The sequence below is a fragment of the Lontra canadensis genome, unplaced genomic scaffold, assembly GCF_010015895.1.
Source record: "Lontra canadensis isolate GAN:19392208 unplaced genomic scaffold, GSC_riverotter_1.0 scaffold140, whole genome shotgun sequence".
Classification (NCBI taxonomy): Eukaryota; Metazoa; Chordata; class Mammalia; order Carnivora; family Mustelidae; genus Lontra; species Lontra canadensis.
This window is the reverse complement of record NW_022631134.1, coordinates 275,776-289,850: the sequence shown is the minus strand read 5'-3', so window position 1 is coordinate 289,850 and position 14,075 is coordinate 275,776. Positions and strand designations below refer to the sequence as shown.

General features: G+C 33.6%; 1 protein-coding gene across 3 annotated transcripts in view; it reads left to right on the top strand.

Moving 5' to 3' along the window:
• Positions 1-14,075, top strand: part of KIF18A (kinesin family member 18A) — an 81,672-nt gene that overhangs the window by 22,366 nt on the left and 45,231 nt on the right. For all 3 annotated transcript variants that reach the window (XM_032843432.1, XM_032843431.1, XM_032843433.1), the window contains 4 exons: positions 695-769; positions 979-1,091; positions 5,951-6,113; positions 11,446-11,610. In XM_032843432.1, coding sequence (XP_032699323.1) covers positions 695-769; positions 979-1,091; positions 5,951-6,113; positions 11,446-11,610 — 516 coding nt within the window. The remainder of the gene's footprint in view (positions 1-694; positions 770-978; positions 1,092-5,950; positions 6,114-11,445; positions 11,611-14,075) is intronic.

Sequence of the window (14,075 nt, the reverse complement as noted above, 5' to 3'; positions counted from 1 at the left end):
GCGGGTTATTGTCTTTCTTAGAAAAACGTTCATATACTCTATATAATTAACTGGAAAAGGATATACTCTATGGGCATGCAAAGCTTTTCATATGTTTTTCATGTAATCCTTACAGCAACCCATTGCGGAATGCTCTACTTTAGAGTTGAGGAATCCCATGCTCAGAATTTTAAGAACCAAATTCTAAATCAGTTAAGTGAGAAGTGAACAGGGCCTCGAAATCAAGTATTTGAACTTCTGTTTGATGTTCTTTCCGCTATTCCATAGCTGCCAAGGAGCCCATACAATTATAAAAAGAATAAAATATAATAAGAACGCATTAAAAACTAGTTGAGCTTAGAAATTGTTGAAACCTAAAATTATCTCTAAATTTCTTAGAAGTCAGAGGAAAAAGAAAGTGGACAACTTTAATTTTAATGTGAAGAATGCTCCGTAAGTTCTTACACCTTTTCTCAGATAGTAAGACAATTTCTTTATAATTTCATTTATTTTATAAATGTGCTCAGTATATCTATCCTCTTGTCATAGATTTTGAACATGAGTGTAATTGATCGTGAATGTCACATGACTAATTGTCACAAATTCTGAATTCATGGAACTGAATTAATGAGAATATGTCATTTTTCTTATATATATATAGTTATGTGATTATTATCTCTTTATATATGCAATCATAATTTCTATCTTTTAACAGTTGAAGAGCAATGTTCTTAACTTGGACAATCATATAACTCAGTATGTAAAGATCTGTAATGAACAGAAAGAAGAGGTATGTCTACTCTTTACATTTTATGCTAATCTCCCTTAGTTACTCATTTATGGGACTCTGCAAACCTAATTGCCCAAAAATTTGACGTTTTTTCCCATTACAGTTGAAAATCTGGCATGTTCGTTTTCACAGCTAAAATTTTTCTGTGGAGATGTATAATAGAGACAAATAATTTATTTCGTATTTTAACTAGTGTTTCTCTCTACTAGATCTTAATGTTAAAAGAAAGACTAAAAGCCTATGAAGAACAGAAACCCCTTACTGATGAAAATAACAAAGCGAAGTTAATGATTTCAAATCCTCAGGAAAAAGAAATTGAAAGGTAAAATTAAGATTTCACCATTAAGATCTCATTTTGAGGATTTTAGGGTTTTAAAATTTAGTTAGTTTATGTTACCATCATTTGTTCTATGTCTTTATATATATAGTCGCAATTGAATTCAAGAAGCCATTGACTGCCCTTTATATTTTGCACATTTTGAAGAGCAGATCATTTTAATTATGATTACATCATTGTGATTGTACCAGGACTGGGATATAAGATGGAGAAAGTAAGGCCAATTATGTCACTTATGAAATTAGTGTTTTAGCAGTTTTCATATTTTTCTCCTCAGGTGTCTTATTCCATTCAGGCTGCTGTAGCAAAATACCACAGACTGGTGACTTATAAACAAAACAAACAAGCAAAGTTATTTCTCACAGTTCTGGAGGCTGGAAGTCCCAAGATCAGGGGGCTGGCATAGTTGGGTGAAGGCATTCGTTCAAGCTGAAGATTTCAATCCTTGAATCCTCACATGGCGTCTGGAGAGAGATCTCTCCAGAGCCTCCTTTTCAGGTTACTAATCCCATCGATGGGGGTCTCTGCCCTCATGAACTGATTACCTCCCAAAGGCTGCACCTCCTAATACGTCACCCTGGGTGTTATGTTTCAACATAGGAATTTTGAGTAACAAACATTTAGGTATTCTCATCTGGCATAATATCATTATTCATATAGTTCATGTAAATTTTATCTACCCTTTCTTAACTGTGTCTAACTCTAATCATGTATTTTGTTTATTTAGTTAATTATTTGAAGGGAAATCTCTCAGTGATATAAATTAATACAGAATTTTGATAGATTCACACTAAACTTTCTAGTAGGTAAATTTTAAAAAAAGAAAGTTTTTAATCATACAATATTCACAAGCACTTTTCCCTTAAGCAGTTAAGAGAATTTTCTGAACTGTCCCAGTGAAATAGTAATTCAAAAGCTATGACTCTTGAGTAGTTCCAAGAAGACAATAAGAAATTCCTGGATCAAACAAATTTGGCAATTACTTCTTATTTATTTAAAGAATCTAGGTGATTTCCAAAGTACGTCAGTTTATTAAAGGCTCTGAGAGGTCATATAATAAAGGAATCTCCAAACTTGATTAAAGTTCAGCGAAGTTGAACTTAATTTACATTCTCCAGAGCCAGTGTTCTGTTATTACTAGTATGAGAAACAACTTAAACCAGTGATTTTTCACACTGTTTTAGAACTCTAGAATTTTACCGGTATCTTGATATACATAAAGAAGACTAATCAATAGTGACTTTCAACCTACTTTCAGATTCAACAACTTTTTTAAAATTGGATTGTATATTGAAGTTTACATAAAATATCCTTGGTTTGAAAAAAAATGTTTTTTGACTCAGTTGACCCCAAATGCTTAAAAATAAGTATTTCTAATAATATTGCTTTAGTTTTATCGATGGCTTAATAGTTTTTGATGATTTTTCAGCACACATTAATCTGACCACTCCAACAATCCTTTGAGATTTGAAGTGGGATATTGTTTTCTCAAAGATAAGACAAGGCCTAAAAATTCTCTTTCAAGTCTTTTTTTTTTTTTTTTAAAGATTTTATTTATTTATTTGACAGACAGAGATCTCAAGTAGGCAGAGAGGCAGGGAGAGAGAGAGGAGGAAGCAGGCTCCCTGCTGAGCAGAAAGCCCTGATGCAGAGCTTGATCCCAGGACCCTGGGACCATGACCTGAGCCTAAGGCAGAGACTGAGCCACCCAGGCGCCCCGTCTCTTTCAAATCTTAATCTTTTTCTTCCATACTGTGCTATTTTACAAGTATATTGTTATAGTACCAGAGCTCTGTTTATGCTGGAGATTTTCTATAATGTTTAAGTTATTGTCTGTTAATCCCTCCAACAACCCTTTGTCAAAATAAAATTGTTGCATTTATGATGCTTTTTGTTATATCCCACCAATCTTACAGTGACTTTTATTTCATTTTTTCTTAAAGATTTTATTTATTTATTTATTTGAGAGAGAGAGAAAGACAGCGAGAGCGTGCGTGAGAGCAAGCACAGAAGCAGGGGAAGCAGCAGGCAGAGGGAGAAGGAGGCTCCCCATGGAGCGGGGAACCCCATGCAGAGCTCGATCCCAGGACCCCAGCCAAGATCATGACCTGAGCTGAAGGCAGTCGCTTTACCAACTGAGCCACCCAGGCACTCCTTATGGTGACTTTTAAAAAATAAATGAAGTAAAAGTCATTCCTTGTTACACAGTTTACCTTATCAAAGAAAGCTTTGAATTGGCGTGTTATTAGTTGTTATTAGATTTCATTTTGTTAGTCAAATGTGGGATTGGCCCACATGCAACCAGATATTCTTTTGTTGATATAAGTTTAAAAACAAATTTATTTTATTTATTTTTTAAAGATTTTATTTATTTAACAGAGAGACAATGAGAAAGGGAACATAGGCCAGGGGAGAGGGAGAGGGAGAGGATGAAGCAGGCTTCCCACTGAGCAGGGAGCCCAATGTGTGACTCAATCCCAGGACCTTGGGATCATGACCTGAGCCGAAGGCAACCACTTAATAACTGAGCCACCCAGGGGTCCCTAAAAACAAATTTAAAGAAAATTAAAGTCATCAGCTGTTCCAACTTGGATTCTTTGCTTACATTGCTTTCATGGAATTGTTCAGCGCTGGTTAACCAGATCTAGTTACCGTCTGAAACCTTAGTAAACTTTTCTGCAGTTGATGGCTTCAAGTCATTGAACCTTTCCTTCTGATAAAATGATTCAAGAGGTCGGCCTGAGCTAGGAAATAAAACAGTAAAAACTTTAGAGTTTTAATTTGTGCAACATATTATTTAATATAATTTCCTTGTATATTAAAAAAAGCTGTTATGATCAGCTTATATATCACATAGCCTTTGTCATTTTCCCTCAAAAGTAACTATGTCCTGAAAGAAATACATGAACTATCTTTTATCACAGTTAGCCAAAAACAAAACAATATATATGATATATATTTCATATCATATATGTGAAATATACATGCATCATGTATGATATATATCATACATTATGTTATCATGTATCATACATTATGATATCATGTATCATAAAGATGCATGAAATTTCTTTATGATAAAAGAATTATCTTTTATCATAACAAATCATGCTGTTACATAGAACTTTTTTAATACCATGAATTTGCAAAGTCTTTCTTAAACAACATTTTTATGTGGTTTGATAAGGTGAAAGGAAGAATATACAGTATTTCCTGTCTATCAAAGCTATTTGGAAAGATAATATTCAAGAAGAAATCATAAAAAGAAAGTATAGTTCTTGATACAAAGTAATTATAAAACTTGTGACTGTATCAAGAAATTGTGTAGAATTTAATATTCTTGATGTATCACCTAAAATTATTGGCAGAGATTTTTATTATCAGATAGTTGAATGTTTTAAGTGACTAGAAAATAGTTATTAGTCAATCCCTTAAGACTATTGTTTTAAAATGATAGTTTGTTTTGTTTTGTTTTGTTTTTTAAGACCAATCTCTAGAAATCTTTGATATTTCCTTTTCTTCCATCCTATTCAGTAAACCCCACCAACTAAAACAAGTCTGGACCATAAAATTACAAAAAAATACTTAACTCTGTCCTTGGATAAAATGTTTTAAAAAAAAAAACATAAGAAATTGTCTTTGAGAATAACCTAAAGATAACTTATCAATTCATTTACTGGCATTAGCGTGTTGTAATATAATACAATGAAATTGCAATGTCTGTACATACTTCCTATGAAATATTTATCAATTTGACAAAACTGCAGTAAAGTCGATGTATTGTGGTTTACAGTCATTCCCAATAGAGTTTCATTAAGAACTACTGACGTAAATTGGCAGTGTTTTTACCACAGATCCTTAAAAATATATCTAAAATTCTGGCTGAAGAACATTTATTTTTAAATGCATATACTTTGTTACAGTTTTACTTTAAAGGCTTCACAGTTAATTTTTCTTTGAGAGCTTTGCCTGTATGTGATGGACCTGATCTGTGATTTAAAAACATAAATACGTGTTTATAAAATTAGAATATGGCTGTGACCAATGTCCTGCTGACCCTGGAGGATGCAGAATTGTAATTTCCTTTTAGGCCTTGCATGAGTTTTTGGAGTTTGAGGTCTTTATGCATTTGGAGGAGATAGGAGTCAAATCCCCCAACTTTGATTCTCCAAATCTCCATCTCCCTTTGGAGGAAGGACACCGGAGTAGCTTTTTCTAGGTTTACCACATTACGAACTTGGTTGTTTTGGGTCCTGGCAGTGTCAGCTGACTCTTAGCCAGGCTGTAGGGGGTACCTAACCGTATGGTGTGTTTTCACTGTAACAAATTCTAAAACTAAAAACTGGCTATCTCACTTTCCCTAGGGGGCCATGGAGGCACCATATGATTATGCCACCCACTGCTTGTTTCTTCACAGTTAGCCAACATCAAAACAACACACAGTACTGTGTTGCTTTGGGGGCCTTGTTAATTGGGATTGTACAGATTCAAATTATCATCCTTTTCCTACAAACATAGTATTTTATTTCTGCTAATAAGTAGCTGGATTACATAGGCAAAATAGAGTATATGATTTATATAATTATGACTTTCATAGAGAAGTCTTATAATACCTATATCTCTTAATAGTATGATCTTCCCTGGAGGATAAAAGAAGTACAGTAAAAATAAAGTTAATACCCTTTTCCAAACATTTTTGCAATTTAATAGGGAATAGTCACTATCCTATTTGCTGTTTGTCATTGAGTCTAATTCTATGAGTGATATATACTCTTTCGTTCATTTTTTCTTAAATTTATTTCACAAAATTAGTGAGATTCTATAATGTGTTTTATATTTGGTAGATTTCAGGAAATTCTGAACTGCTTGTTCCAGAATCGAGAAGAAATTAGGCTAGAATATCTGAAGCTGGAAATGTTACTAAAAGAAAATGAACTTAAATCATTCTATCAACAACAGTGCCACAAGCAAATCGAAATGATGTGTTCTGAAGACAAAGTAGAAAAGGTATTTATTTATAATTAAATTTTAGACATGTAAACACATGGAGACTTCTAATTCTATAAATGTGATAGGTAATGATTTAATTGCCCATTCACTACAAACACCTGGAAATGCTGGAGGAAATGTATCAAACATTGTTTTCAATTCATGGTTATGTGTGCAAGACAGAAAATTAAATTCCTAGGTGTCAGAAAGAAAAAGGAAACCAAAAAAACAAAATCTCAGTTGCAACTGTGGCTTCTGTGAGGGTTGATGGAATGCTTAACTTGAAGTTAACACACTCATTGTTGGGTACCAAAAGTCAGGCAGTGGGAGTGGTATACCCTGGATGCAGGCAATAATTTACAACTTAGACCAATCACAGATCTTTTTTTCCAGGAAAGAATATTTTATCACTGACATTGTTAGAATTTCCATTGCATGGTGTTTAGAAATGCAGACCATCTTTTACTCATTTTTATTATTTCATGCAGTGATACACTGCCCTCCCTCCACACACACAGACCTCTCCCAATATCCTACCTTTGATGTATACCACTTCTTTGGTAAAGGACCCAAGGGAGACAGGGAGTTAGAAATGGCAGACCCTGTGTAAAGCTGGAAACCTCAGAGGCCTGTACTCTTCATATTGGTAGTACACCATGAAGAAACATCATCCAGTCAGCACAGAAAGATAAGGAACCATGCCTGGGGGAAGAAAAAGTCTCACTTAAAGACTAACTATTAGGGCACCTGGGTAGCTCATTTGGTTAAGTGTCTGACTCTTGATCTCAGCTCAGGTCTTGATCTCAGAGTCATGAGTTCATACCCCCATTGAGCTCCATGCCCAGCATGGAGCCTACTTTAAAAATTTTCAAAAGAAAAAAAAAATGTTAAAAACTGCCGTTATAGATATTCTTTCCAAGGATTTGAGGTTTGAATTCTTACAATCCATATGTTTTAGTTAGTTTAAGTCCTTCAAGTGAGAAATTAACATAGAAAATGATAGCAGAGGAATGATAATCTTTGGGAAACTGGGCAGAGCAATACAGAATCCACCTAGTGAAACAGACCCCCAGCTCAAATCACTAATGAGAAACCACTGTCCAAAATTTAAAAAGCACATGGTAAAACAGTCCACCATAACCAAGTCAGCAGATTTGGCAAATAATGACAGAATTCCCAAAATTTCAGACACTTGAGCAATCTGATAAAACTAAAAAAGACTGAAGACGTCAAAAAAGGAATTAATGATAAAGGAATAAAACATCAAAAGAACATCCATATATAAAAAGAAAACAAATGAAACTTCCAGAAATTAAAGCTTTATTCACTGAAATTTCAAAGTTCATTTTATAGGTACAGTGCTAGGTAGTCTTTAAAGTGCTTTAAATGCATTAACTCAATTCTCGTAAAACCCTATGAGGGCTGTTATATTATTATCCTTATAATCAAGATGAGGAAACCAGAGCACAAAGAAGTCATCTTGCACAGGGTCACACAGCTCATAGGAGTCAGACCTATGATTTGAACTCAAGCAAGTTGATTCTAGAGCATATTATCTCTATCCTTTTCTCTGTGTTAGATAAGCTGAAGAGAGTCGAAACTGGGAGACCTGAGGAAATCATATCAAATACAGGATAAAAAGATAGCACATGTGAACAACATGTTGTTGCATGAAAGACAAACTGAAAAGTCATGCATTCTTCTTATAGTTATTCTGAAGGAGATATATTAGTGTAAAAGGAAAAAGGATAATATGCAAAGTTTCAGGCTTAGAATTTTTTTAGGACTAACAAAATGTAAATAAGATGTAAGTTCAAGAAGCATGAGAGCTAAGCAGGATCAAAAATAATGTATGCCTGGGGGACGCCTGGGTGGCTCAGCGGGCTAGGGCCTCTGCCTTCAGCTCAGGTCATGATCCCAGGGACTTGGGATCGAGCCCCGCATCAGGCTCTCTGCTCAGCAGGCAGCCTGCTTCCTCCTCTCTCTCTCTGCCTACTTGTGATCTGTCAAATAAATAAATAAAATCTTTAAAAAAAAAAAAATAATAATAATGTATGCCTGGATATATGCAACTCCAAATCACCAAAGAGCAGAAAAATAAACATTTTAATAATAATTCTCCCCAGTTTTAGTGTTCACTAATGATAAGCTTAATTTTATTTTTATTGATTTTTTTGAAATTAGTTACACAGGTAATACATAAGATACATCTGCATATTACTTATTAAAAAACTGTCCCTTATAAATAACTTTCTGGTCCTCTTAGACCACCACCCCAAATGTGTTTCTCCTTTACCTACCTTCCCATAAATAACAATTACATATAAAAATTTTATATTTTTTCAATGTCTGAAAGCCATCAAATTTTTTTTTTTAAGATTTTATTTATTTGACAGAGAGAGATCACAAGTAGGCATAGAGGCAGGCGGCAGGGGTGGGGGCAACGGGGTGGGGGAAGCAGGCTCCCTGCTGAGCAGAGAACCCGATGCAGGGCTCTATCCCAGGACCCTGAGATCATGCCTGAGCTGAAGGCAGAGGCTTAACCCACTGAGCCACCCAGGTGCCCCTGAAAACCTTCAAATTTTAAATAGTACTTTAAAAACTAGCATTTCAGTTTTTTCTCAGACTATGATTGCAGAGTATGATATGCTAAGAAATTAATCATAAAGTATTCATTAATATATCATTGATGCCAGTTTATCAGTAGCTATTAAACTATACTATTAAAGTTAGTAACTTTTTTATTGAGTATGCATTTATTATTTCTTATCTTATTGAAAATGCCTTTTTTAAAAACAACTTTAATAAGATTTGATTGACATACCAAAAATATAAGTACTTGTTAAGACAGAGTAAGAGATGAGTTTGGCCAGGTTTTTTAAAATTTTTTGTTTGCATCTGTATTCTTCTGCTTACTGCCTGTTTTCAGTCTACTTCCCTTTTAGAATTTCTTACTTTTGATCAGTTAAATCTACATATTCCAATTCTTATAGCTATTCACATGAGACTAGGTAAACAATGGAGATAAAACCTCATAAGTGTATTGGTTGTAGTTAAATTACTGAAAAAAAATAGGAAGACATCTGTAGAGATTGAGGTGTTTTTTGTTGGTGGCAGTTTTCGTTTTGTTTTTTACATGCTAAAGTATCAAACTACAGTTTTACTAAACTGTCTGCTAGGGCAAGGAATTTTCTCTCTCTCTTGGATCCCCTCCAAAATGCTTTATTATCAGAAGCGCTAAAAGAATCTCATAACATTGATTCAGGCATAAATGATTCTAGAGTATAGACTCTGGGATTAGAATTAAAGTGAAACTCTTGGGTGATTTTACAGCCATATAAAGGTAATCTGCAAATTATTTTTAGCCAAATAATGAGTTTAGCATGTTAGCGGTCCTTTTGTACAAAGCAGTAGTAACATCTAAATTTTAGAATTTTTTGTGCATTCTCACTCAAGAAGTTTTGTGGTGTTCTGGTGATTTTGTTAATAAAATATATAAAACTCTTTTGAAACCTTAATGGGAAGCATTTGCTTTAATGTCAGAGTTTAACATGCAAATTTTAGCATTTATCCCCAGACACTTATTTGCTATTTATTTCAGAACAATTATTCAATAGGAGTACCCATATGGAAAATGTCCCCTTAGAGAACCATCATAAAAGATACATTTGTTGGACTTTTTTTTTTTAAATATTTTATTATTTTGAGAGAGAGAGAGACTGTGTACATGCGAAGAGGGGAGGGGCAGGGGGAGAAAGAGTCTCTCAAGGAGACTCCACACTGAGCACTGAGCAAGACTGTGAGATCATAACCCAAGCCGAAATCAAGAGTTGAACACTTAACCTACTGAGCCAGGTACCCGTTGATGGACGTTTAGAATTATAAACTCAAAAACATACTTTTAGGGGTTTTCAGTGTAAAACTTTTTGGTATTAAATATTAGCTGCCATGAGAGCCTCAGAGCATTTCCTGCCCTGGTTTCTAAGAGTTTGTAGAACATTTATAAATGTTAAAGCAAAGTAAAGATAATTTGATATAACTGTCTTCCTTCAGGCAGGTACACTACTCTTATGTTCATTTTCAGATCAGGTAACTAAAGATCCAGTGAGATTAACTTGCCTGAATTTTCACACCTGCTAAATAGCAGAAGAAAGTCAAGAGACTGCATATCCTACCTTCTGTTATAGTAGTGGGTCTTAATTTTTCAGGTCTCATTACCCATTACTGTTTAAAAAAATTATTTAGGAACTTAACTTTTGTTCTTATGAATTCCATCTACCAATATTCCTATATTAAATTTTCAAACTGAGACTTAAAAAATGTATTTATGTATTAATTTTAAAACTATTAGCTCATTGCATGATAACGTAAGTAACACTTTAATGAAAAATAATGAATTATGTTTTCCAAAGCAAACAAAAAGAGCTGGTGAGAAGAGTGACATTTTTTACATTTCAGCAAATTTCTTTAAAGCCTGGATTTTCCCCCAAATTAAAATATATTAAAGAAGAACTTATCTTTTAAGAGAATAAGTAAGGCTTTTGACCAAGTACAGTATAGTCCTTGATCCTTTTTTCTTTCATATAGTTCCTACTCCCAAAACCAGTTACAGGTGCTTTTTTCTAATCTGGGGATCTTTTTCAAGTCCAGCCATTATATCTTATGATTTTTGAGTTCAGTGTCTATTTACAATTAGCCCAGTGAGATCAAGCTGTTCAGCTCACCGTTCCCATGATAGTGTGCAAGACCCTTGGAGTAAAAAACCAAAAGGCCAGATCTGTGCCTACATAAAATACCAAAAATATTGAGAACACCCATTATGGATCCTGAACCAACCATCAGTTAAAATCAGATATTTATGAGCTGTTATAAGCTCCATTTTCTAAGACTTGCACCAGCCTATCTAAAGCATTGTAGGCAATATCAGAGCAGTTATTTCTTCATATCTTTCAAGTTGGAGGAAGGGAAAGAGCAGGATGTGCATTTGCTTTAATTTTGAGTAAAGAAATCATGGGAATTATCAGAACTTGTATGAACTTTTCAAATGCAGCATTTAAAGGAAAGTATTTTAGCACACACAAAAAGCTACAGTCTTCAACTGTTGTAATTCCTAAAGCCATAAACTCTCAACATGTAATTTTATAAAAATGACTCACAGCTCAATTTCCTATTTTCCTGCAAGCAGGAGTATTGTGGAGATTTCAAAGGGGAAATAGCTTTAAGTACAAAAGTATAGCCTAATTTAATAGACTGCAGTTGCACCCTTATGAGAAAATTTACCACTTTACTAATATCACATACTTCAAATATCATAAAAATTAAACTGACTATTAAATGCGTTATTTTTCAGGCCACTTGCAAACGAGATCATAGACTTGCAATGTTGAAAACGCGTCGCTGCTACCTGGAGAAGAAAAAGGAGGAGGAATTAAAGCAATTTGATGAGAATACGAATTGGCTCCATCGTGTAAAAACTGAAATGGAACTCTTAGGTCAAAATGGTCATATTCCAAAGGTATAGATGTGTTTATGTATTCAGACTCATTTGTAAGAACTAAGCTCTTTAAACTCATTGTTTTTGTCATTGGGTAAATATTTCTCATAAGACAACTACTATTCCATCTCTCTGAGATTTTGTTGACTCATTTTACCATTTCCCTTCACTGATTCTACCTTCTACCTCACTAATTCTTCAATAAATTTGCCTTTTCTTTACTTCATGAAGAGTAAAGTTCTTTTAAGTAAAGTTATTCTTAAGCAATTACAACCTATTGTGAGATAGCTCTTAAGTTAGAATAAAGTACTCAAACTGTACTTGAGGATTCATCATTTAGGTAATTTCAGTTTGTTTTAATACTTAAGGTTTTGTGGAAAATAGTTTTAAACATGGCCACACTTACTTGTATCATAGCTAACAAAAGCTGATTTGAAAGTTGTGTGTGTGTATGTGCATATAAGTACTAAATTGAAGATATTCCACCTAGAAGGACAAAATATAAAGTAAATATAAATATAAAGAGTAGTAATAGGTAATGATGGTTAGTGGCTGAATCAGATAAGAATTGTGTTTATCCACATAGTTACAGAAATCTGATTTTTTATGCCTTTACCAGTCAGGGCTTTATTTTGTTTCCCTGACAATAAGTCTTGAGAATATGCAGTTTATTCCTAATATAGTACCTCCAAAATATCATCAGTGTCATTATTATACTTCTCATTTCATAGTTGCCATATCATTATTCCATCTTTAGTCTCAACTTCGCACTTAGGCCAGAAGAAGAGAGAAATAAAGTGGGAAGGTGTATCTGTCTTGGGAGAGTAAAAGCATTTCCGGAAATTCCTAGCAGGCCTATCTTATTGGCTAGAATTGTCACATGGCTGTCCCTAGCTGTAAGGGAATATAGAAAGGTGAATATTTTTGCTGGAACCATTATCACGCTGAACAAAATTAGTTTTCTAAATAAGAAGGGAGGGGAAAATGAATATAGCATAAGCAATAAGTAGACACCTGCTACAAAGTACCTAATTTTGATCCAAATATCTATTACTTTTTTTAAAAGAATAACTTCATTACACTTTTTTTTTAAAGGAGTGTCTGAGTCTTTACCTGGATGATGCTTTTCTGAATTTCAATACTATGTATTAGCTAATTGGTATTTAATCCTATGGAAGTTTCAAATTTCTAAAAAACCACTAGACTGATTGTCAATACAGGTAAAATAAAGTATAATATATTCAGTACCAAATGAATGCAGGTTGTCATGGTTAATACTCAAAGATAACAATTTTTTTTGTTGTTGTAACTGAAAAATATTACCCAGTGCATCATGACTAGGGAAATGAATTCTCTGGTTGGCTAGCAATAGCTACAAAAGGCCATTCTTTTAGCATTAAAACTCAGACTAGGGAGGGAGAAGACTAGCAGGACCAGTTAATGATGACAGTCACGGTATTGAAAGGAGCAGTGAGCAACAAGCAGCAGATACCCTATTTCCTAAGAAGAAAACGAAAGATAAATGAAGATGGAATAAGTCTTTCTATGGAGATTTATTGAGGGTTAGCCAAAAACTTTTATTTCTCACTAGTTTTACTTAGATTATACTTATAATTTATTTGTATAATCAAAATTCTAATTTATAACCAAATCCCAATTACAGAAGTACTTAACTTATTTAGCATTAAAGTGGCAAAAAGATAAATAAATAAATTGTAGAAATTTACTGCTTTGCCTTTGCTTCCCCATACTTACCATAAGCTCCCAATTTAAAAAGTGTTATGGTATTCTTTTTAGTATTATTATTATAATTGGTAATTTGTTTTTGCCTCTTTGTCTACTTAGTAGCATTTATAAAGTTAATATTATTTGGGTTATTTTCAATAAATTTACATTTTTTGATAAATTTACATTTTTACAATGAATTTACATTTCAATAAATTTACAGTATGGTCAGATTTATTTTTTCTAGCAATCTGTCTTCTGTAACTCGCTTAAGCAAAACTTTTTCACACCTGACTGTGAACCTAGAATTTATTTTTAAAGTCCTTATTTTTTTAATGAATTTCATCACAAATAATTTGGAAAAACAATAAAATTAAAACTGCTTCCATTCCTACAACCCTAATTTAACTTTCAATTCTTTTTACCATGGATATTTTCACAGCTGATGTAAGCAAACAGACATTATTTTGCAAAAGAACTTACCACAGTCATATAACTCTGGACACAGACCCAGTACTGTGACTTTCAAATTGGTACTCTTCTTTTTATACCTTTTCTGAATTATCTACCACTTAAGCTCTCAAATCTGTTTACTACTTTCTGTTTCCCACTGCCACTACCTTTATTCAGAATGCTACCCACCATTATTGGACTGCTACATTTGGTCTTTTGGATTCCACTCAAATTCCACTATAATGAAAATGAGCCTTCTAGAAAGTAAACCTGATCATATTAATCTTCAGTGCTTTCTGCCTGATATA